This window comes from Manis pentadactyla, chromosome 7 (assembly GCF_030020395.1).
Source record: "Manis pentadactyla isolate mManPen7 chromosome 7, mManPen7.hap1, whole genome shotgun sequence".
Classification (NCBI taxonomy): domain Eukaryota; kingdom Metazoa; phylum Chordata; class Mammalia; order Pholidota; family Manidae; genus Manis; species Manis pentadactyla.
This window is the reverse complement of record NC_080025.1, coordinates 121,735,464-121,759,817: the sequence shown is the minus strand read 5'-3', so window position 1 is coordinate 121,759,817 and position 24,354 is coordinate 121,735,464. Positions and strand designations below refer to the sequence as shown.

The 24,354-nt window shown below is 40.2% G+C and overlaps 2 protein-coding genes across 22 annotated transcripts in view; both read left to right on the top strand.

Annotated features, from left to right (window-relative positions):
• CADPS2 (calcium dependent secretion activator 2) overlaps positions 1-24,354 on the top strand; it is a 508,494-nt gene that overhangs the window by 167,854 nt on the left and 316,286 nt on the right. The gene's annotated exons all lie outside the window — the stretch shown is intronic.
• On the top strand, positions 5,772-9,083 carry RNF148 (ring finger protein 148). The gene has a single exon (XM_057504729.1). The coding sequence runs from the start codon at positions 6,852-6,854 to the stop codon at positions 7,761-7,763; it is 912 nt and encodes a 303-aa protein (XP_057360712.1). The 5' UTR covers positions 5,772-6,851; the 3' UTR covers positions 7,764-9,083.

The window sequence follows — 24,354 nt, the reverse complement described above, 5'->3', positions numbered from 1 at the left end:
CACTTTGAAATTTTAAGTGGAACCTAAAAGTTAGGATGTATACATACACACACCTAATCTGCGTATGACCTCTCTCCTACCTAGATGATTACCTCCTTAACACAGTCACGTTGTGTCCCTTGTAATATAGGCTCTAGCTTGTATCAGTATTTTTGTGTATAGTGAGTATTACATTTAATGACTAATCATTGTTTAAGTGTCGTTCCTTTGGGTAAACCTCTGGAATTCAGAGCCTGTCACTGCCATTTTGTTCATCTGCTCACCTTCCAGTTCATACCTTTTACCCTTGATAGCAGACCACTGATTGTCTTCACACTCCCTCTTGCCACGTGCTCAGCAAGGGAAAGGGCCTTCCACAACAGGATACATATTCAGGATTAAGCAGTGCTAACCATGGTGATTCTACTCTCATTTCCAGGGGTTCTGTTAGGAATGGATTTGTGAAGCACTGCTAGCTAGGGATAGATTTAAGGAAGTCTAGTAGGTTTCTGGAAGAAGAAGAAAATTTTCCTCTCTCTTATATAGACATGTGGGACAAAGAAAGTTTCTGTGCTTCTGAGTGTGGCCTGCTATTCTGTCCATTGGTGCCTGGAACAACAGTAGCCTCATTGGGGATCAAAAAGGGAGCCTACGTAAGAGGGAAACCAACATACTTGATGAATCAGAATGACAAGATGAAGAAGCAGGGAGGTTTTTTTTTTATTTTGTTATCATTAATCTATAATTACATGAAGAACATTATGTTTACTAGGCTCTCCCCTAACCCAAGTCCCCCCCACAACAAACCCCATTACAGTCACTGTCTATCAGCATAGTAAGATGTTGTAGAATCACTACTTGTCTTCTGTGTTGCACAGCCCTCACTTTTCTCCCACCCCCCACATTATACATGCTAGTCATAATACCCCCTTTCTTTTTCCCAGCCCTTATCCCTCCCCACCCTCCCATTCTCCCCAGTCTCTTTCCCTTTGGTAACTGTTAGTCCATTCTTGGGTTCTGTGATTCTGCTGCTGTTTTGTTCCTTCAGTTTTTCCTTTGTTCTTCTACTCCACAGATGAGTGAAATCATTTGGTATTTGTCTTTCTCCACTTAGCTTATTTCACTGAGCATAATACCCTCAGTAGCTGGGTCATATCAGAATTAGGAGAGAGTGGAGTATTCGGGAATCATTCTCCTCTGGGGCTTTGTGTTGTTGTTGTCGTTTGTTTCCATATATTGCTGGATCTCCATTTTGATTTGGTCATTGATCCATTGATTATTTAGGAGCGTGTAGTTAAGCCTCCATGTGTTTGTGAGCCTTTTTGCTTTCTTTGTACAATTTATTTCTAGTTTTATGCCTTTGTGGTCTGAAAAGTTGGTTGGTAGGATTTCAATCTTTTGGAATTTATTGAGGCTCTTTTTGTGGCCAATATGTGGTCTATTCTGGAGAATGTTCCATGTGCACTTGAGAAGAATGTGTATCCTGTTGCTTTTGGATGTAGAGTTCTGTAGATGTCTATTAGGTCCATCTGTTCTAGTGTGTTGTTCAGTGCCTCTGTGTCCTTACTTATTTTCTGTCTGGTGGATCTGTGCTTTGGAGTGAGTGGTGTGTTGAAGTCTCCCAGAATGAATGCATTGCATTCTATTTCCTCCTTTAGTTCTGGTAGTATTTGTTTCACATATGCTGGTGCTCCTGTGTTGGGTGCATATATATTTAGAATGGTTATATCCTCTTGTTGGACTGAGCCCTTTATCATTATATAACATCCTTCTTTATCTCTTGTTACTTTCTTTGTTTTGAAGTCTATTTTGTCTGATACTAGTACTGCAACCCCTGCTTTTTTCTCCCTATTATATGCATGAAATATGTTTTTCCATCCCTTGACTTTTAGTCTGTGCATGTCTTTGGGTTTGAGGTGAGTCTCTTGTAAGCAGCATATAGATGGGTCTTGTTTTCTTATCTATTCAGTGACTCTATGTCTTTTGATTGGTGCATTCAGTCCATTTACATTTAGTGTGATTATCGATAAGTATGTACTTATTGCCATTTCAGGCTTTAGATTCATGGTTACCAATGGTTCCAGGTTACTTTCCTTACTATCTAAGAGTCTAACTTAACTCACTTAGTATGCAGTTACAAACACAATCTAAAGGTTCTTTGCTATTTCTCCTCCTTTTTCTTCCTCCTTCATTCTTTATATATTAGGTATCAAATTCTGTACTTTTTGTCTAACCCTTGATTGACTTTGGGGATAGTCAATTTAATTTTGCATTTGCCTCACAATCAGCTGCTCCACCCACTGTACCGTGGTTTTACTACCTCTGGTGACAGCTATCCAACCCTAGGAACACTTCCATCTATAGCAGTCCCTCCAAAGTAGACTGCATAGATGGTTTGTGGGAGGTTAACTCTCTCAGATTTTGCTTATCTGGAAATTGTTTAATCCCTCCTTCAAATTTAAATGATAATTTTGCTGGATAAAGTAATCTTGGTTCCAGGCCCTTCTGCTTCATGGCATTAAATACATCATGCCACTCCCTTCTGGCCTATAAGAGTTCTGCTGAGAAGTCTGATGTTAGCCTGATGGGCTTTCCTTTGTACGTGATCTTATTTCTGCCTCTGGCTGCTTTTAATAGTCTGTCCTTATCCTTGATCTTTCCCATTTTAATTAGTATGTGTCTTGGTGTTGTCTTCCTTGGGTCCCTTGTGTAGGGGGATCTGTGGATCTCCATGGCCTGGGAGACTACCTCCTTCCCCAGATTGGGGAAGTTTTCAGCAACTACCTCCTCAAAGATACTTTCTATCCCTTTCTCTCTCTCTCTCTTCTTCTGGTATCCCTATAATGCGAATATTGTTCTGCTTGGATTGGTCACACAGTTCTCTCAATATTCTTTCATTTTTAGAGATCCTTTTTTCTCTCTGTGCCTCAGCTTCTTTGTATTCCTCTTCTCTAGTTTCTATTTCATTTATTGTCTCCTCCACCGTATCCAACCTGCTTTTAATACCCTCCATCGTGCTCTTCAGTGATTGGATCTCCAACTTGAATTCATTTCTGAGTTCTTGGATGTCTCTCTGTACCTCCATCAGAATGTTGATGATTTTTATTTTGAACTCCCTTTCAGAAAGAGTCACAAGGCCCATATCATTTAAATCTTTCTCGGGAGTTGTATTAATAATTTTACTCTGTATAAGGTTCCTTTGGCGTTTCATGTTTGTATATGGCGCCCTCTAGTGTCCAGAAGCTCTATTCTGGAGCTGCTCAGCCCCTGAAGCAATGTCGGGGGTCACAGGGGAGCAGTACTGGTGCCTGGGGGGAGGAAAGAGCTGTTCCCCGCCTCCCGGCTGCTGTGCCTGTCTCCACTGCCTGAGCCAGTGAGCCGGGCACACAGGTGTGTTTTTGTCCCAGAGCAGCCGGATATGGATCCCTGCTTTCCACAAGTGGCCGGAATCCCAGTCTCCCCAGGAACTCTGCCTGTATTAACTCTCCAACCTGGTAGTCATGCGAGTCTCATGAAAGCACCATGAAATGTAGGTTTGTGCTCCATGAGCAGATCTCCAGAGCTAGGTATTCAGCAGTCCCAGGCCTTCCACTCCCTCCCTGCTCCATTTCTCTCCCTCTTGCCAGTGAGCTGGGGTGGAGCAGGGGCTTGGGTCCCATGGAGCCACAGCTCTGGTACGTTACCCCGTTCGCTGAGGTCTGCTCTTTTCTCCAGGTGTGTGCAGTCTGATGCGTCCTCTTTCCTGTTGCTCTCTCAGGATTAGTTGTGCCAATTAAATTTTCTAATTGTATCCAGTTTTAGGAGGAAGCCCCTGTCTCTCCTCTCATGCCGCCATCTTTAATCCCCTGTCTGAAGAGCTGGGAGTTTTGAACCACCAGCTCAACCAACCCTAGTAGTGTATTTCAGTTCTGTTTAGCCTGCAAAGTTCAGATTGGAAACCTCTTCAATACTTAGCTGTTAAAAAGAAAGGAAGTTTATGTATTGAATAAATTGTCTAAAAAGAACAGTTGTCACCCAGCACCCCTCCTTTTTTCCCAGTCAATCATGTTGACCCCAGAATAAAAGACTCTTGGATTTGGTCCTGATAAAATGGATGCAATTTGTAATCCATCTTCTAGGACTGATTGGTCACTTGTACAGGTCTCCATTGTTCATATTCTAAGCAAATCAGAAAATGGAGATGCATTGAGGGCTTTATCCTTGACAGATATATTAGTAATTATAAAAGGTTACTCTGTGAAGAGCTCAGACCTAATGTATCTGTCTGGGACAAGTGAGTCCTGGGGTGCTTCCTCCTGAAGCTGTTCAGTTTGAGTCTGGTTTTTTAACCTTACTATTGACATTTTGAGCCAGATAATTATTTATTGCACAGGGCTGTCATGTGCATTTGGGGATATTTAGCAGCATCTCTAGTTTCTACCCACCAGAAGCCAACCATATTTCTCCAGTGTGACAATCAAAAAATGTCTCCAGAAATAGCCAATTATCCTTGGAGAGACAAAATTGTTCCCCACCTGAGAACCACAGCTAGAGATGAAAGATTGTTTCTGTAGGTGTATTTGTCCTAAGACTTGGGCTAAAGAGAGGGGACGTTCTACCCTACCATTGCCTTACCTACTTGATCTTACAGTGAGAAAAATATGATGAAGGAGAGTAGTGAACTCTTTGGATTGGTCTCTCTGACCACACAGAGAACCTTTAGATTTGAAATATGTTGTGAGCCAAAATATGGTTAGTGTTTAAACTCTTCGCCATGAAAAATGAAACTAAAAACCCCAAGTTAGAATTATATTATTTTTTAAATCCCATCCCCACATGTTAATCACAGATTTAACAACAGTCTTTAATATGATGATGATACAAACTGTCTTTTTAGTAAGGCTTTATTTGTCACTGTTAATAGGATATGCCAGGAATTCACATTCCATTTGAATCTAGGAAAAGTCAGCTTTTTTGTAAAGACAGTTCAGATGTGAACTGAATGATGCCTAAATAGTATCAATGGAGCAAGTTGATTGGTTCCAGTACTATTTTTTAAAGCAAATATTCACTGAGATATCCCAGGGACCACAACAAATACTTTTGTCAAAGTGGCAAAATGCTCTAACACACCTGTGATTGAGATGTCAGCACACATTTTGCATGCTAGGCAACAGGGCTCTCTTTTCTTTTTGTATCCCCAGGGCTTTATAGCATGTTGGGTGTATAGGATATGCCCTATGCTTAGTAAATAATCCACGTTTGTTGCCAATTTATTGATTCCTTGAAACAGACTCCAGGTGAAGATTTAAAATAAAAACCAGTCCTTAGGGCATCTGTGAGTGATACAGGTGCTACAGTTCGCAGCAATGAAGTTCTGCAGGGATTGTAGTCCTTGTGGTCATCCTTTTCCCTGCCCACTACCACCCTTCCTGCTACCGTGTCTGTCAATTCAGCATTCAAAGTAACTCTCAGACTTGTCTACATCTCTACATCGTTACTGCTATTTCATGATTCCAAGCCACTGTTGGTTTTTGCCCAAGTCTCACCACTTTATTCTTCTCCTCCTATCCATTTTCCAACAAGGTAACCAAAATACTTCCTAAGAAGTGAACATTTTGAAACACTCATACATCACCTCCCCAGCTTGGGAACCCTTCGGTGTGTTTCTCTTGTCCTTGGAGCATGACCCCACATCCCTGGTCCAGCCTTATGCCCTAAGCACTCTGACTGCTCTTTGCTTTTTCTGTTTCATCACCCCTGGCTCTCTCCTCTCTCGCTTTGACAAATTCATGAGCCTTCTGATCCTTTAATTTGCCAATTTCTTTTTTAGCTTAGGGTCTTGAAACTGCCATTTGCTTTGCCTGAAATTTTACTGCATTCTTTGCTTGAGTAATTCTGACTTATCTTTCAAATCTCAGACTAAGTATCACTTTCTTAGCATTGCCCTGGGCCTCTAAACAAAGTTTGGCTCCCTTTTATGTTTGTTTCTTTTGTTACTGTGTTTTCCTCTGAGCCCTTAACTTGCAGTTGCACATTTGTGTGTTTAAAATGCACCCTCACCAGATAACAAGCTCCCCAAGTAGGCATGTCTGTTGTCTTCTCCAGTATATGACCTACACTTAGTATTTGTCTAGCACACAGTAGGTTCTCAGTAGCTGTTTTAGTGAATAAAGTTGAATTCACCTTGCCTAATGGCACTGTATCAGGCTGACAATACAAGTTTGTATATTGTCCTAATGTTGAATCCTTAGACCTGGGATAAATGTGTAACAGTGAAAGGTAATGGGATGATTTGTTCCTGCTTCTTATAGAATGGCATATTGGGTAGTATTGGGAGCCATACATGAGAATTACAACTGGCCAGGTCCATGCACTGACACGTGGGTAATTTCTACTTTGCCTTACAAGATAGAAAAACAATGAATATAGTTAGGCAGCTTTTCAATCTGTTTAGAACTAGGAAAAAAAAGTTCAAGTCCTTAGAAGAGTTCTTATCTATTTATATATTGCTTTTGAGTCTGTTCAAATTGTTATATACCATGAGTCATTGCTTAGTAGCTTTTTGGCCAATAGGATTTCAGTATGCAGTCCACTAATATAAACCCTTGGATTGGCTTAACTACCTCTGATGTCATAATTTCCCCATTAGGATGTCATAATTTTCTTGAAGTCATATTCTACTAATAACAACTCTTGTTATTCTGTTTCTTTATAAGAAAGATGATCTACCAAAAATAAAAATGCTGGAAGGAACAAGGTATCTTTGATCCACATAGACCTTTTCCATTTATGTGCTTTAATTACCTTCTGCCAGCAACTGAGCTAGTTTGTTTTGTTTTACAGTTAATGTCTTGTTTTTCATGTTTGTCAGTTAATATGCAAACAGAGGAATGAACCTACTTAGAATTACTCCTTCAACTCACAGTTCTGTTTCATCTCGACTATTGAGGCTTAGCATCTTTCTACTGCTTAGCCTTCCCAACTCAGAAGGAAAAGCCATTTGGACAGCCTACCTGAATATAACATTTCAGGTGGGAAATCGGTTCATATCAGAATTAGGAGAGAGTGGAGTATTCGGGGATCATTCTCCTCTGAAAAGGGTGTCTGGTGTGGTGGTACTTCCGGAAGGACGGAATCAGAACGCTTGTAATCCTATGACCAATTTCAGCAAGCCTGAACAGACGGACTCTTGGTTGGCCCTCATTGAACGGGGAGGTTGTACTTTTACACACAAAACCAATGTGGCAGCAGAGAAGGGAGCAGATGGGGTGATCATCTATAACTATCCAGGTACAGGCAACAAAGTGTTCCCCATGTCTCACCAGGGAACGAAAAATGTAGTTGCGGTAATGATAGGCAACCTGAAAGGCACTGAACTTTTGTACTTGATTCGGAAAGGAGTCTATGTGACGATCATCATTGAAGTGGGAAGAATCCACGCACCATGTCTGAGCCATTATGTCACATCTCTGTTTACCTTCCTGACTGCCACAGTCACCTCCCTTCTCTTGTGCTGTGCCTGCAGACCTAGAGCGCGCAATTCTTCCACCAGAAGGCGAAGACAGATAAAAGCGGAGGTGAAGAAAGCTATTGGTGAGCTTCAGCTGCGAGTGCTCAAAGAAGGGGACAAGGAGCTAGATCCAAGTGAAGACAGTTGTGTTGTTTGCTTTGACATATACAAACCCCAAGATGTGATACGTATTTTAACTTGCAAACATTTTTTCCATAAGGCATGCATTGACCCCTGGCTTTTAGCCCATAGTACATGCCCCATGTGCAAGTGTGACATTCTGAAGACTTAAACTCAGAGACTCTTCTGAAGCTGTAACTGGGTCTTTTCAACGACTAAAATAAGATGAATTCTCCTGTAGCACTTTATGTTGAGAAAATTCAACTTCAGCTTCTCTACCCAAGTCTAAAAAAGGGTGAAATTTGTGTGTTCAAAATAAAACTCCATATCATGTCCAGCTATTTGAATTTGTTGTTTTTCTAAGAAGTTTTGTTGTCTAATTTTACCCTTATCTAAAGAACGATATTAGTATATGTTAAGAGCAAATTAGTCGTTATCAAATTACAGTGATTGTGATGTGGATGCCACAGAGAATGTAATAATGTTTTAAAGTGTGATTTTATATTTTTATACTTTTTTTCACCATATTTTTGTTAACTAATAATATCTCTGCTCAGTCAGCTTCATTATAGGATTAGAACTTGATTTAATTCTCCATGGTTAATTAGTTTTATCAATATCTAGGAAATCTGGTTTCCAAAGCTACTGATGGGTAGGTAATGTGTTCTAAATATTTATTTTAGATGATGGCACTTTTAGTTATGTAACTAAAAATACTTTATGATAGGCCTCATTTAGGGGCAGCATTGCAAAAAATCAACTTTGCCAGAGCCCTTTCAGTCCTAGCATAGCGAATTAGCTATGGTAACAGATTCCCCTTCTAGCAGTGATCCCAGGAATAATTGCTTTGCTTTTCTTAAAATGATTGTATCTATTTGAGGTATTTTGATAACATAGACCTAAATCGGAGCTGAAATTTTGTTCAATTGCCTTTCCAAATTGTATATTTTACCTTATTTTACCTCTTCTTTTTTTCATTTGTTTATCTAAATGCCTGTGTAACAATGAAAGGCTGAAAGATGTGGGTTTGTTTTGATGAAAGTCTTTCCTTATGGGTGATATGCTAAACCATTAGATAGATGTCCAACTCAGAGATGGCATGTTTTAAGTCTATATACCCTATGTACTACACTGTCTTTTTAAAGAGTACTTTATGTGGAAAAAAAATCAGATTAATAGCTTTTGGGAAAGAAAAGTGGTCATTGTGACTTTACGGTTTCTCATCAGTATTTTCTTTTTATGCCACTTTTGTTAAGCCCATAGGGCTCTTTTTCTCTTCCTCTTTCATGCCTAAGTTACATTGTTTCACATTTCATGAGAAGTACTAGACCCCTTGGCCCTAGAGAGACATAACCAAAAGTGTCATAGCATCCTATACCTAGAGGACTGTCATTTCTGTCCAAGATCAAAATCCATGACTGGTTTCCTAGGTGGCGGATAAGAACTAAAGACATAACCTCAAAAAGTCAATGGCAGCACCAGTGGCTGCCTGTTTGTTTATTCACAAGTCATTCTTTGGCTTTGAAGTTGTGAGCCTTTGCCATAAGTGTAGCAGTAATGTAGGCAGAGCTGACTGTGTGGGGGGGTTTTCTCCCAGGGATATTTGCTCATTCTGGCGATCATTTTTTTTCAAAGCATCTATAACCTAAACAGTACTGTTGTCATTGGTTAACTTTAAAAGTGGTGACCTTGAAGTTTTTTCTTTTAAAAATCAGTAGCTGCATGTTTGTTTAAAATGAATCATGCTATATGAATACTGCTCCATTTATTCTTTCCCCCTATTCCCTTCCTCCTCTTCCCTCAGAATTTCATTACATTAGTAACAATGTCAAAGTCTGCAGAGAATTGAGATGAGTCTTTTCTGTCTTCACAGCTGTCATCCCTGTGTATAGTCAATGTTAGAGTGAGGAGGTGAGGCTGGAGTCATTTAATAGGATACCCTACTTTTGAAAATTAAATTAAAACCAAACTGAACTAACAACTTTAGAGCAAGTTTTAATAAGCTTAGTACCATGGTTTACATGATTAAAAAAAAAAGTTCCCCCTCTAACAAAACGTGAATTAAAAGTGTTACAGGGTTCGTCACTTTTGCCACATACTTGATCATAGTGCTAATTTTTAATTATCATTTTTAAGGCTTGCTGTTTTGATGAAAATATTTCCATTACTTAATGTGAAGAAAACTAGTCATATGACTTTCTTGCATATGCTTTCAGGTTTGAAAGGCAGGCATACATTGTATGAATGTTATATTTAATTTTTGGTTTCATGTGATACCTGCTAAGATTACATATAGCTCAGGGATTGAACCCGTTTTATAACAGAAGTTACCCATAACATTTGAAACATTTGAGCCAATACATTTACAGCATGGTTCAAGTATCCAATTGGCTGTGTCCTCTTTTATGTCGGAATCACATTACCCAACAGTAAGCAGTATCCAGAGTTACGGTAGTGAGACTGGGTTTTTTGTTTTTTTTTTTTCAGTCTAGTTTCCCTCTCTCTCTCTCTCTCAAGCTCTCTCCAGTAGAGCACCTGAAACTTGTAAGGTGTCTTTAAGAATTTCTTAACAAAAACATGCTGGAAGATAGTGGAACTCGTTTGCCCCCAGAAGACTTTTTTCATTTTACTCCTTTAATGTGATCGTCAACAGATGTGGCAGCCTCATCTCTTTGTCGGGTCAGCCCTGCAGTCACTAGACAGAGAGATGAATCTACTCAAGATTGGCACTCAGCAAAACAACACTGCCTCTTCCTGGCTCATGAATTTCAGTTTTCTTTGGCTGTTGGGTCAGAGCTGTTTCACAGCCAGCGCTTCTTGGATGGCTTACACGAACTTATCATTTCATGTCGGGAATCACATGCTGTCAGAACTGGGTGAGACTGGAGTATTTGGAAGAAGCTCCACTTTGAAGAGTGTGGCAGGAGTCGTCATGCCTCCAGAGGTAAAAACTCAAAATGCATGTAGTCCCAATACCAGCTTCATCAGATCAAAGAACGCAGAGACATGGCTTGCGCTTATTGAGCGTGGGGGTTGTACCTTCATGCAGAAAATTGAGGTGGCCGTTGAGAAGGGGGCCAGTGGTGTGATCATCTATAACTTTTGAGGAACTGGCAATCAGGTGTTCTCCATGTCTCATCAGGCCTTTGATGACATCGTGGTGGTGATGATCAGTAATATAAATCTCATGGAGATTTTGCATGTAATTCAAAAGGGAGTTCATGATACAGTCATGATAGAAGTAGGGAGAAAACACATCATCTGGATGAATCACTATTTTATCACTTTTGTGATTGTCACAACTGCTACTTTAGCGTACTTCATCTTTTATCATATTCAAAGACTTTGGGTAGCAAGGATTCAGAACAGCAGATGGCAGCGATTAACAACACATCTCAGGAAAGCATTTGGCCAGCTCCTACTTCGGGTACTAAAAGAAAGGTATGAGGAAATAGGTCCAAAAGGAGAGAGCTGTGTAGTTTGCTTTGAACTGTATACGTCTAAATGATATGGTTTGTATTCTGACTTGTAAACATTTTTTCCATAAGAATTGCATTGACCCCTGGATTCTAGCCCATGGGACATGCCCCATGTGCAAATGTGACATCCTGAAAGCTTTCGAGATTCAAGTGGGTGTTGAAGATGGAACAGAATCTCTGCAGTTTCTGATGTCAGATGAATTGCTGGTCTCCTGCCACCTAGTGAAGAGGGGACAAATAACGAACTTCCTCCCCCAAGAGGATCAGATAAAGTGGCCCACGTGGAGGAGGAATGCCCTACTTCTCAGAATGACGGTCAGCCTAACTCAGTAGCGGGTGTTCATCCTTCACCTTGACAGCATGACCTTTAAAGAGGCAGATTAAACCCGTTTATCAAATCAGATCCTAATACTGAAGTTAGTCTGTTTGAAGTGTGGTTTTTGTGTCCTTTTTCGTTACTTTGGTAATTACTACATTCTCTATCAAGCTACAAAGAGAAAAAGGGCCTAGCAGGATATTTTGTTTCCTTTTTTTGCCTTGTTAAATACAGCTTTTTGCTGATGCCTGTCACTGCTGTGAGTATATGTTCATTTCTATGTGCACATGCATGTTAAAGCTAAGGACAAACTTTTCCCTCAATTTTTTTGTACATATATTTGAGCTTTAGTTTGGTCAGAAAATTGTTAATATATTTTCATGTTCCTGGCAATATAGAAACTCAGTTAAGTTTGAGAAACATAAATCATCTTTTATGTTCTAGGAAGAATAAAGTATATGTTTTGATATTTATAGTACAATATACTAATTTTGAAGTCATTGTGCTGTGTTTTATCATTCTTGGTATGAAATTTTGCTGTACAGAATTTTATTACCTTTTTTTTAAGAATTTTATTACTTTTGACAAGGCAGGTCTCTACAAGGTGTTAGTATGTTTTATGTGATCTGCATATGCATGGTGATAGCAATTTTAAAAGTAAAACACTAATTTTTTTAAGTGAATAGCCAATATTTCTGTCCTCAGTATTACTTGTTATAATTGTTACATGTTCATAATCTATAGGAAGATTTAAATGACATAGAATTCCTATGACTAAGTCATGGATTATTTGCTTATCGTGTGTGCCACCATCCTACCCAGTTTATTTTTTGCTATTAGATAAAATATTTAAAATATGCCAGGTTATTTTGGAGGTGAGTATCAACAATGTAGAAATTATTATGACATCCTGGTGTTGTGTTTGCTTTTTCACTGTATTCCCAGGATCTAGCACAGTGCTGGGCACTCAGATATTTTTGACTGAATGAATAATGATAAATGTTCATCATAATGTAGCTTATGTGTTCATCCCCATTATACTAAATGAGAACTTAATCCTGAAATCATACAAAATAATGGGAACTTAATCCTGAAAATTTTCTTCCTAAATCACTTTGACAAGATAGAAAATTAAGATTTTTAGCCCAGAATTCACTATTACAGTTTAACTCGCATAATTTTAATGAGGGGCTTTGCCCTCTTAAGGGCTGACAGTGGGTTTTGAATTCCTGTGCACCCCTGGAGAGAGATCTGTTAAGAAGATTTGTGAATTGCTCAGAGCTAACAGTCCTGGAATTCAGAGACAAGCAGAAGGGCAGTGTTTGGTTCAGTGACCCCAAAAGGAAGACTACTCAAAAAGGGGAGGGACACTCATCTAAGGCCAGGGGGAATCAGGACAAGGCAGAAACTAGGCAGATGATCAGGTCGTGGTGACACCTTGCTTGGGGCACAAAGGCTTTCTTACGCATCCCTGAAGAGGTTTTGATTAACTTAATCACAAGCGCTGCTCTTGGAAAGAACTTTGTAGCCCCAGAACTAGAGGATTTTGCGTGAATGCTATTTTGAGTCTCCTTTGAATTTGCGTTGAGAGAGTTAAGTCATTTCCTAAGGGGCCAAGGATGACAGTGAAGAGACAGGGCACTGATGGGACCTGGTGAGGGCCACTCTGGTAGAATAAGCTCTTAAGCCAGGATAAACTGCTGTTCTTAGACCAGCCACTGTTCGAGGCACTGCTACTCAGGGCTAGCAGCTCATGGGATGGCTCACGTGACTTCCACAGGTTGCCCAAGGGAATCACGGGAGCTCTGAAATGAATGCATCTGGTAACGCTGGCAGTCCCCAGACCCAGGGTTGTAGGATCAGGACAGCTCTATGTACTCCTAGCAAATTCATATGGGGTACATCTGCAAACTGTCATTGCTGAGTGCCTGCCACGTAGCAGGCAGTGGACTCAGTGCTTTCCATACTGTTTCTTATGTCAGAACAAAATAGCAGTTTTAATTCTTGTCTTTAGAATGTTGTAAACAGATCAATAAACCACTTTACCCTGAGTTTAATAACTAAGATCTGCAAATAACACTGCTATGTCAAATGTTCGGTGTTATTCATTGTAGTAGATTTTTACTAAATCTGTGGGCCACACCATTTTCTCTTGTACCTAGTGATGCAAATGCATTTTGCCATAATGACATGGGACTCTAATGTGAATTGTTTTGTTCCTGAGACCAGTGTCGTAATGGATTTCCCTTGCATTTCTCCTTTGTGTATATTTTCACATTCTCTGGTGATAAAATTGATTCTCCGTGCCCACCTCCACTAGGTGGGGCATTGATGTTCCTTATAAAAACTAAACTTTCTTTTTATTGCTGGGCTAAATTAGGATTAATATTTACCAATGTGAAAGTGATTCTAAAGCTCTTTACCACTGACTGTGTGGTGCTATAGGTGAATTTGTGCAGTTCCCAGATTACAAGGCCAGGGCACTGATGGCACTCCTGTCCTTGCCATGGGGTTACTATAGTGCAGTTGTCCTGTAAGGAGATGCTCATCAGCCATAACATTTAAAAGAATATATTTCCAAGGATTTAGTGATCAGGGATCTGATGTTTCTGGTATTGAAGCTTAGCCTACAGGTAAAGTGCTTTCTACTTCTTACAAACTCACTTGTTTTTGAAGCAGCTTGTGGGAATCAAGTGGGAAAAAGAACCAGTTTGGAGAAGCATTGAAGTAATAAAAGGAAGAAGAACCTACGTGTTGATACTGTGAAGGAGTCATGCAAATTAAATGGTGACTCCATGTTCCCGCTCCATTGTTTACTATGAGCAGTGGTTTTTGAATTTTAGAGTTTACTTGGTTTCATATGTATTCCATTTTTTTAATGTTATGTGCTCACTGATGAAAAATAAGGACTATAGGCTATTACACTTACCAGCAGAGAACTATCTTAAAATGTATACCTGGTTTTCTAAGCTATAAGAACTCTTTTGGGAGACAAGAGGGAAACTTCGATGAGCTTGTCCCCGTGCCAGGGTGTCTGTGCTGTTCCACCACAGTCCACCAAAGCCCCTTTACAGTTACGCTGCCATCTGTGTCAGACCTCCAGGATACTGAGTTCCTGGGGGATTTCAGCAGCTGACTTCAGTTTTCCTCCTTGCTGATGACCAGGGTAACCCTGACATCAAAACTCCTTGACGCTGGTCATGTGCATCTTCCAGTTCAGCAACACACTGTCGTTGTTGCCTCACATTAGGTTTTGCTGCTTCTGAAAACTTCCCAACTTCCTTAGTTCTTTCTGAAGTCATTTGGCCTCTCATTTCCACCTCTTGCTCTTCATCTCATCCCAAGCAGTTTCCGCTAATATTCTTTCTCAGCCCATTTCTTTTCCAGCTTCAGCCTAGGACCAGTTGTAAGTCATCTTAGTTTTATTCTACCAGGGGCCCCTTCATTCCTTTCCTCTGAGACATTTTCTATACAGTACCATTTGCCTACCCTACATCATCTCTGCTGACTTACACCAGATCTTTACTTCTTTTTAAAAATCCTTCATCAACCTCAACTCCTTTTTTAAAAAATTCCCCAGAGAACAAACAGTACTTCTCAGCCTTGGCTGCACATCAGAACCACCTGGAGAGTTTTTAAACTGCTCAGTGCCCAGGCGGCACCCAAGCCCTCTGAGCTGGGATCCAGGATCGGTATTTTTAGTTACCTAGGTGATTCCAGTACGGGGGCAAGACTGAGGACCACTGTCTCAGGGCTGTCCCAAAGGGTCTTTATATTAATCACATTCCTGATTTCACTGTGCTTCACTCAGATGGACAAGCTTTCACTTCACTGAAAACAATTTAGGTGGAAATCTAAATATCAAGTTATATTAGGGGAACATTTCATGGAGAGGAGTTGATAAAGGCTCTGAGAGTATGAAGGAATGAATTTCAGTCAGAGAAGCAATGAACCCTTAAGGAAATAACATGTGGGGTGGGAGGAAGGGCATTTTAACAGAGGGATTGGTGTGAATAGTGGTGTTTCATAAGGTAGTTTGAGTGTCATGTTGGAATTTTGATAAAGGAACTTGAAGATGGGGGAATTCCAGAAGCTCATGATAATCCAGGAGTGATAAGGTGAAGATATGAAAGCAATAGCAGGTAAACTGGGTAAGGTGAATATAAGGCGGGTCACCTCCAAGGTAATGTTGCCTGATGACTTCATTTGCCAATAGGAATATTCTACCTCATTTTTAATGACCAGGTTAACATTGATTTCAAAACTTGCTCACCTTCACCTTCAGCTCATCTCCCGTTTAGCATACACGGTGAATATTGAAGAGAAGGGCATGGGTCAGGAGGAGTTAAAAAGGGATGCATCAGGGATGTTCTTTAATTTCTAGGCAAATGTGATGCCATTCAGTGAGGTAGAAAATACAGTTAGGTAAAGCAAGTTTCAGGTAGAAAAGCACTTCAGATTTTGTGTGTGCTCAGTTTGAGAAACTCAGAGAACTTACAGGTGATATTTACTACACAGCTGAATATATAGGTCTATACTAATTCAATGAGATCAACATAACAGTATAGCAAAAGGCATGAAAATATGGTAAGTACTCAGTTGTGGTGGTTTACTAACAACACAACCCACCATTTACTTTTACTTTCAGTAGTGCTTTTCTATTACATAAAACTTAACATTTCCAATTCACAACTTCACAATTGCTAAAACCAACTTCACAAATACTGGAGGGAGACTCAGTTTAGCATCTATAAAAATGTAGCTGAGAACAGGCACAAGATGAGCCATTGGGCATCTAAGCAGTCCATCTACCTGAGGGTTTGTGGCATTTTCTATGTTAATAGTAGCCTTGCTTCTGTAACTAGAATTAATCACTGTTCTTTTCTTCATGTTGATGGTGAGATCTTATCCATAGATTCACTGATTAATAATTTCACTCAGTCAACAAATGTGGATTGCCCTGGAAATACAGCCGTGAACCATACAAAATGCATTAACTCATTGAGCTTACTTTTTAGTAGGAAGAAATTAAAATATACAATATGCCAAATAGTCATAAGTGCTGTGAAGAACAATAAAACAGGATGGGATGTGTCAGATGCAGAGTTGCAGTGTTAAAGAGAGTAGGCTTCACCAAGAAGATAAATCGAACAAAGATAAATACTTACTGAAAAAGTGGAGTGTATGCCCAGGAGAGTCACCACCTTAGAAAGGGGTCTTATCATCTGAGGAATGTTTAACCTGGAAGATTGAAGGCAGTGTTGGCTGCTACTAATCACTTGAAGATGGCCTTGGGAAGAATTTAGATATTCTTTGTTATAACAAGGCTTAAAAGTGTGAGAATGATTGTTATAGAGAGTGTTACCTGGAAACAAAGAATTTTCTAGTAGTTGGTCTGTCCATAGACAGGTTCCTGCCTCAGCAGAGTGTTGCTCATCCCTAAAGGAATTTGATGTTGTCTGGGTGTCGCTTTAATCGTGGAGGTGAGGGAATTCAAACTCTGGAAAGGTGCGTGGATTTATAAGTCAGAGTCCGTCACAATCCTGAAAATCAGATTCTTGAATTAAAAAAACATTTTTGTTCTGCACATAGTTGCCATCTGGTGGAGAAACAAATAACTACAAGGTATAAACTAAAATTAATTGAACGAATATTTATTGAGAGCCATTATATAATATGCCAGGGAAATGTAGTTCAATAAGTTTTGGGTTCATTTTTCTTTGACTTAAGAGAATGTTTGCTTTCTAGATTGATTTACTTTCCAGAAATGGTTTTTCCTCATTTTCATTTTCAAATTTCATTCCTCTGCTGTAAGCTCTTGGTTTTTTTTTTTTTTTTTTTTTTTAAGAGTAATTAACTTGCTGCCCTCAAGATTCATGTTTTATGAACCTAGTATCTGAAAGGGCAGTAGTTCATTCTCTGGTGTCCTATAGTATTGTGAAAAATAAAATGATTTAGTTTTTAGAAAATATATTTTCTCCCAGTATCTATGTCAACATTAGTTCATAATCCATCTTCTCAGAACAAGTTTCTTGAGCAAAGGTTCCAGTATTTGTTTTCCAGTCCATTGTGGATTATTTTTTAAATACAAAGTCATGTGTTTGACTTACTCTGAAATGCACAACAAAAGTGATTTAGATTGATGAGAGGATGGATAAATAGTGTGAAAGAAAAACTAGAGTAAAGTGCTATTTTAGAATCTTGGTAGGTATATGTCAGACAAGAGAGATTGCTTGCTGTCAGCTTTAACTTAGGATTTCTTCACATTTGATAAAGGAACGGCATTGGTTAAATCCATTTCCAAACCACTGCAAACTTCTTTCAGTTTTTCTGTATGTTTGGACATTTTCAGAAAAAAAAAATGTTAGTGTAAAATCATGCTTTCAGATGTCACAGCAATGTCATATCACTTGTACTTGTTGAGGGACAGGCACCAATTTGGGTACAGGCATTGCTTCACAGATCACGCTCCATATGGCACTGATTATAAAGTGTATTTCACTCTGTTATCTCATGTAATACTGAAAAACTGTTGCAAAAGTTGATGTTACCCCTATTTCACTAGTGAGGAAACTGAGCCAGGATGGTTCAGGATCTCTCAGCTCATGCCACACCTTAAACATTTGGGTATGATTTCCCTCTGATTTTTGTTCCATTACTTCCCAGCTGATGAGAGGAGACCGGCGCGGAAGACATCGGGGTGTAAGATAAAGAGAATCACACAATGGCAGCCATAATACTGTAAAGCTGCAACACAGAGCACATTTTCTTCCACGTAATAAAGACAAGTCATACTAAGGATTTATTGAACATTAGATATTATGAGACTCCAAAAGTAATACACGAACTTAAAAAATTTTTCTATATCATTAATGATGAGTGGGGTGGGCACTCTTCAAAGACAGGCAGAGAAAGGCAACCCCGCCCAGGAACTGTCGGAGGTTTGTATCCTACCGTCAAACATCGGAGGAAATAGGGGAAGGGGAAGGTGAGAGAAGGTGGTTATTTTTCACACTATATATATAGAAATGTACTTTAGAAATTCACATTTACCATCCTGTGGGCCCATTTTCCACTGTGAACATGGTCTTTCTTTCCACACAGAGTCTCAGCATTAGATACATTGGAAGCCCAGCTAGTGCCCAGTGATCTTTTCCATTTGTTTGTGCTCACAGTGAGTGACTTACAGTAAATTCTTAAGTTTCAGGCTGTGTGGTTACAGTGGTAAGGAGAATTTGCCACTAGCTGAGGGAGATTCCAACTAATTGTGGAGTTGGAAAATACCCAGGAAAGAAGACTAAAGGGTCTGCTGTTAGCTGACAAAAGGAGAAAAAATGCTTTGTAAAACTTTATAATATTGGTAAGGTGGTAGGAATAGCATGCATGTGTTTTTTTTTTAATAGTTTTGTACTTTTCAAGTCACATTTGTGTTCATTTGTGTATGAACGCCATCTCAATCCCTACCACAGACAGAAGACTTTAGCGGTGTAGGGGGCTTAGATTTGACACAAGAACTTTAGGTATGATACAAGGGATTTGGATTAGTTACAAGGAAGAGTCTTTTGAGAGCACCTGCTTCCTAGTTTACAGATAAAGTCTAGAAAGATCATGTACCTAAATTTTTTATATAAAAGAGATTAGTTGCTATCAGTGTTTAATTATGATTTTTTTCATATTTGATCAAATCATTGGGCTCCAGAACTTTGGGAATTCATGGATCAGTGAAAATGAAGGTCAGGAAAGATGATTAACCACTCAAACAAAACTCAGTAACAATATTGTGTAAGAAGTGACTTGTACCTACAATTTCCATTAAAGTATTGAATACATCTACCTTTATTAATTACTTTGTAATATCGTAGTAATTTGTACTCATTTTATTACAAGTGAAAATTTCATCCCACACTGGTCAAAACATCACCCTTTGGGTTTAATAACTTCCCGAAGTCCATTAGTACTACAGGGACCTCTCCTCATACCACTGAATCTTCATCCCTTTGCTGAAGCCTAAGAGCCTTTACAAGCTCACTTAAACCAATTGTATTCCCCCACCCACTGTCCCTTGGTGTCCCCTCGTTTCTGAACTAATTCCTCTTGATCTCCGTATCTCCACTCACCTCCTCAGGGAAGCCTCTGTGACTTCCTCAAATAGGTTCAAAAGCTCATTGCAAATGTTGATGGCTCCAGAAATTCTCAGCAGTAGTTATCATGCCAGTGTCATTTTAATTTGTATAATTGTTCCCTCCACTGTGAGGGCAGCAGACCCGTGTCATCTTGCCCACCAGTAAATTCCCAGCCCCAAGCACACTACCCAGCACACAGTATGTTTTGATAAATATTTATGGAGCAAAAAGATAAGAGATCGGGGAGGAACCTTGCAGAGGGTGTGGGAGCCAAGCATCACCCTTTATTGGAACCAAGAATGTTCCTAGGAGTAGTGGGAGAGAAGCCTGTAAAGGTAGGTTGTAGGAGGCTTGGATGAAGAGACAGGCCCAGCACCACGCCAATAAGGAATCCTCTGGGCATGTGCTGTGACCTGATGAGAAACACTGCTGTTTATACTGGAAAACTAGAAACTATATGATATCTAGTGAGACTAAACTCACCACTGTTACAATGCTTCATGAATTGATAATACCTGGAAATTAATTTTAAAAAACTCATTTCTCCATGGAGAGCATAGATCATGGAAATTATTAGACAATATTTTACTTGGCATTAAGGAGAAAAAGGCATCTCTTATAAGTGGGACTCTTGTACTTCCTCAGTGTTTTCCTGGCTGAACACATGCTGGCAGCCTTCCCAGGAGCCATCACATAGATAGCCACAATCATTTGGCAAGCAAATATTTTTCTCATCATTATACAATCCTTTTGAATTAAAGAGGCAGTGCCTGGTTCAGATCAAAAGCAGTGTGTGAACAATAAGTGCTTCTGTAGAGAAGTGTATTTGAAGTTTTATTTGGACAGCTGAGCAGACTTACCCTTGGCAGATGCAGTTTCTTGTTGTAATCATCACATTTCCGTTTGCACAGTTCACCATGATGTTAAGATACACAGTGACTTCTTTGGTGTATAAGCTGAGCAGGTAAATGGAAAGGTTGGCAGTTGGTGGTGCTCAGATGTAAGGCCCATGTGCTAGATAAAACTCACTAAAATGTGAAGAAATGTAACATACACAGTATGAACCTCACCCTACCCTGAATTGGTTATGTGTTCAGCGGCACTTTTACGGGGAGGTCACTGATTGGTCATTTCAAAGGTGTTGGCCAGCACCCTGCAGACTATATGGTGGCCAGAGGTGAGCCTATGGTAGCAGTGGGGTAGGGTGGGGTGGGAGAGAAGAATAAGTAAAGGAGCGTGGCTTCTGGATTCCAAAGGCCAGGATACAGTCTCTGTTCTCTCAATAACTTTGTGACTTTGGCCATTTAATTTTTGTGGTTTAAATTCTTCATCTGGAAAAGGGAATGATGAGAAGGCCTAGAGTGATTGTAGGGACAAAAGGATATAATGTGAAGAGCTCTAGGGAGACAGAATGCCTGCTTATCAGTGGATTTGCTGATGCCCTGAGATCCCATGGCTGCTTCTGCTCCAGCATGGTGCCCCGTATAGGTACTCCACACAGCATTGCCTTGAGGATCTAGAGAGCTGGTGTGTGTGCACCTGAGATCTGGACAACAGCTTCCAGGACTAGCCTTTTGCAAGTGGCCACACTTTACCTGCCTTTAACTTGAAAGCAGTTACTGTGAAAGGCAGGATTAAGATAATTGATATCCAGTGAGATTAAATTCGTCATTATTACAGTTTCATAACTGATAACAGCTGGAAATTTTTTAAAACTGATTTCTGCAAGAACATAGATTAAAATTGGGCAGCGTATGTTCTCTTGACAAAACTAGTTTCGCTTTTCTTACTCCCCACATCACTCATTGTGCTTCCTTCCAAGACGTCTTTCTCCCTCCCATTCATAGGGACAAGGTCCATGTCTGTTTAGTTGTTTGTAAGCATATAGTTTAAAGCAGTCAGCCTGACTGGCTAATTGTTTAAATTATGCAAATACACAGCTGGGGAAATTAATTAGCTTAACTCTCCAAACCATTCATTCACATTCACTCATTCAGTGGGTATTTTCTAAGTGCTTGCTACCTGCTCGGCTTCATGCTGGGGACTTCCTACATGTGAATAAAGCAGTCTTGGGCTCCATGCAACTCATCGTCCAGTAAGTAAAAAAAGATTTTCATTTATGTACTATAGTTATAAGTTGCTAAGTACTTGCAAAAGGGTGCTTAGTTGGCAGACAGCAACTCATCGTCCAGTAAGTAAAAAAAAGATTTTCATTTATGTAGTATAGTTATAAGTTGCTAAGTACTTGCAAAAGGGTGCTTAGTTGGCAGACAACATAGGATCCTGCTGATTCAAGGTGATGGGGAAGGGGGAGCCCTGAGGAAAGCTCGAGTGAGTGGGGATCTGGAAGTTACTAGGAGGGAAATTAGATGGACAGTGTGAAGGTTTTAAAGGAGGCCAGTGGAGACTGAGCTGCAGAGAATGACTTGGGATGAAGCCACAAGGGTAGTTTGGAGTCAGGTGAAGTCAGTCCTCAGGCCTTGGTGACTTTTTTGGTGGAAAGTCAGTGAAGAATTTTTAAGCTGGAGAAGGATTAAAATGACCAGTTTTTTTGTTTTGTTTTTCTTTTAATGAAATATTGGTTTGAACCAGTGAAGAGAATAGGCTGGGAAAGGTGACAGAGTAGGGTGACTGGCAGGAAGTCTTCTGAGGCAGGAAGGCCGCTTAGAGAGGCTGCTGCTCTTGGCTGGAGTTGACTCACAGAGAGGGGCATGAGGAGGTGAAGAGGGATTTGAGAGGAATTTAGGGGGTGAGATCAACAGGGTTTAGTGACAAATTATATGCTGGGACATAAACATGGCAGAGATGGAGTGGAGAATGGTTTCCAGGTCTCCCGAGGAGGGAAATAGGCATCTGACATTCCTTGAAGCCAACAGGCAGAGGCAGGGCAAATTACGGGGAAAGGCTTGAATTCCATTTGAGACTCAAGTTTAGGGAGCTGGGGGATGGTGAGGAGGGCTGTTGTGTGGTGTCAGGGATCGAAGCCTGAAGCCCAAGTGCAATTAGGAGGAGATGGGTGGGTTGAGGAGCTGCGCTTGGTCTTGGTCTCGGGATTTGCGGGCATGTGCAAATGGGGTGCCCAGACCTAACCAACAGCAGATGGTGTGGAATCCCAAAGAGGACCTGGACAAGAAAAGCCGCCTTCTTAAGATGGTAGGCCCTCCTTTCTCCATGCCAGGGGCCCAGGAGAACTGCTCTTCAGTCCTGCTTTCAGATCATTTCTCTTTCTCTCATGCAAAATCTCTTTTGTCCTCTGGAGCATATTCCTTTCAACTCTACCACTTCTTAACACTTTCCGTTTTTCGGTATTTATCCATCTCCTGGTTCCTCTCCAAAAGACATCCATGTCTTAGGAAACCTGTGAGCTGGATGCCAGTCGAATCCTCCTCTGTAGCCATAAGAGACTTCAGTGTCTAAAGATAGTCATTACTCTTTTCACCAAACCTTTCTTGAGTCCTTAGAGGTCAGGCTCTGTATTAGGCAGTGGATTCACTAGCAAGCAAAACAGTCTCTGCTCTAATGCTGTTTTCTGTTTTGGAGAGACAGGCCATAAATACCTATCTGGTGGTGCAAGAGCTAAACAACACCACAACAAAGGGTAAAAAAAAAAAATGAATGGGGGGAAGGGAGAGGCAGGATTTCCTTTCAGGAAATGATGGTACTGAGACCCAAATGAAGAAAGAGACTAAACCTTGTTGATATGTGAATGTATTAACTATTGCTGGGTAACAAATTATCCCCTAATTTAGCATCTTAAAACAATATATGTTATCTCATAGTTTCTCAGGATTAAGGATGCGGGAGTAGTTTAACTGGATGTTTCTGCTTAGGATCGTTCATGAAGGTGCCATTAAGTCCACTGAGACTGCAGTTTTCTCGTGGCTCAGCTGGGGCTGAAGAACTTACATTCCAGCCTAGTCACCTGGTTCTTAGCAAACCTGTTCACTGCAGCCTGTTATACTGAGGCCCTCTGTTCCGTATCTCTTAGCAGCTTGCTTTCCCTTGGGCAGATGATGGGAGGAAGGGAGAGAACACCACAGTGTTTTATGAACTAATCTCAGAAGTGACATGCCGTCATTATTCTCTGTTACCAACACCTTAAACTGCCTCTCTTTACTGACTTGTCTCCCTCATTGCCTGAATGTAATTTCCCAGTCCAGCTTTTTGCCTTCCTCATTTCCTTTTTCATTCAAGCTTTATGTTTGCTGTCTTCAGTGTAGGCAGCCTGCCTTCTCCTCCCTCCTGTAGATCAGCTCCCACTAACTCTCCCTCTGCCAGAGGCAACCTAGGGGTGGTAAAGACCAATTCACTTATTTTAGCAGACTGGTCCCCTAGCACTTGCTTCTCTCTCTCTGTTAAGACTATCTCTCCTCTTGTGTGGTGATATGTCATATTATTCCTTCCACTTCTCTGACACTACCAACCTCCCCTGGACCTGGTTTTTGCGCCAACCATTGAAATGTAGGTATATTCAGAGTTTTGTTCTTGACTCCTTTTGTTTTTACTATCCTTTGTCTTCAATGCTGACCTTTACCAAAACTAAACTAGTCATCTGTAACCCCCTCCCCGAACACCCACCATCGTACACAAACACTAAACACACAAATGCATCCCAACCTGTATTCTTTAATTCTTTATTTTTGATTAATGAAATCCAGGTATCCTGTAAAAAAGAAAAAAAACTGAATCATCGTATTTTTTTTCTAATTTTCCACATTCTGTAAATCAACAAGATACATTAATTCTATTTCCCAACTTTCTCTTGCTTCCAACTCTCTCGGTAGCCCACGAGCTTTGCCACCAGTTATTTGTCGACCTCATGCTTCTCAACAGCTCAGTTTCTAA

What these genes read in the sequence shown, in the direction of transcription:
- RNF148 (XM_057504729.1), top strand. Translation starts at nt 6,852, where the DNA reads ATGAACCTACTTAGAATTACTCCTTCAACTCACAGTTCTGTTTCATCT.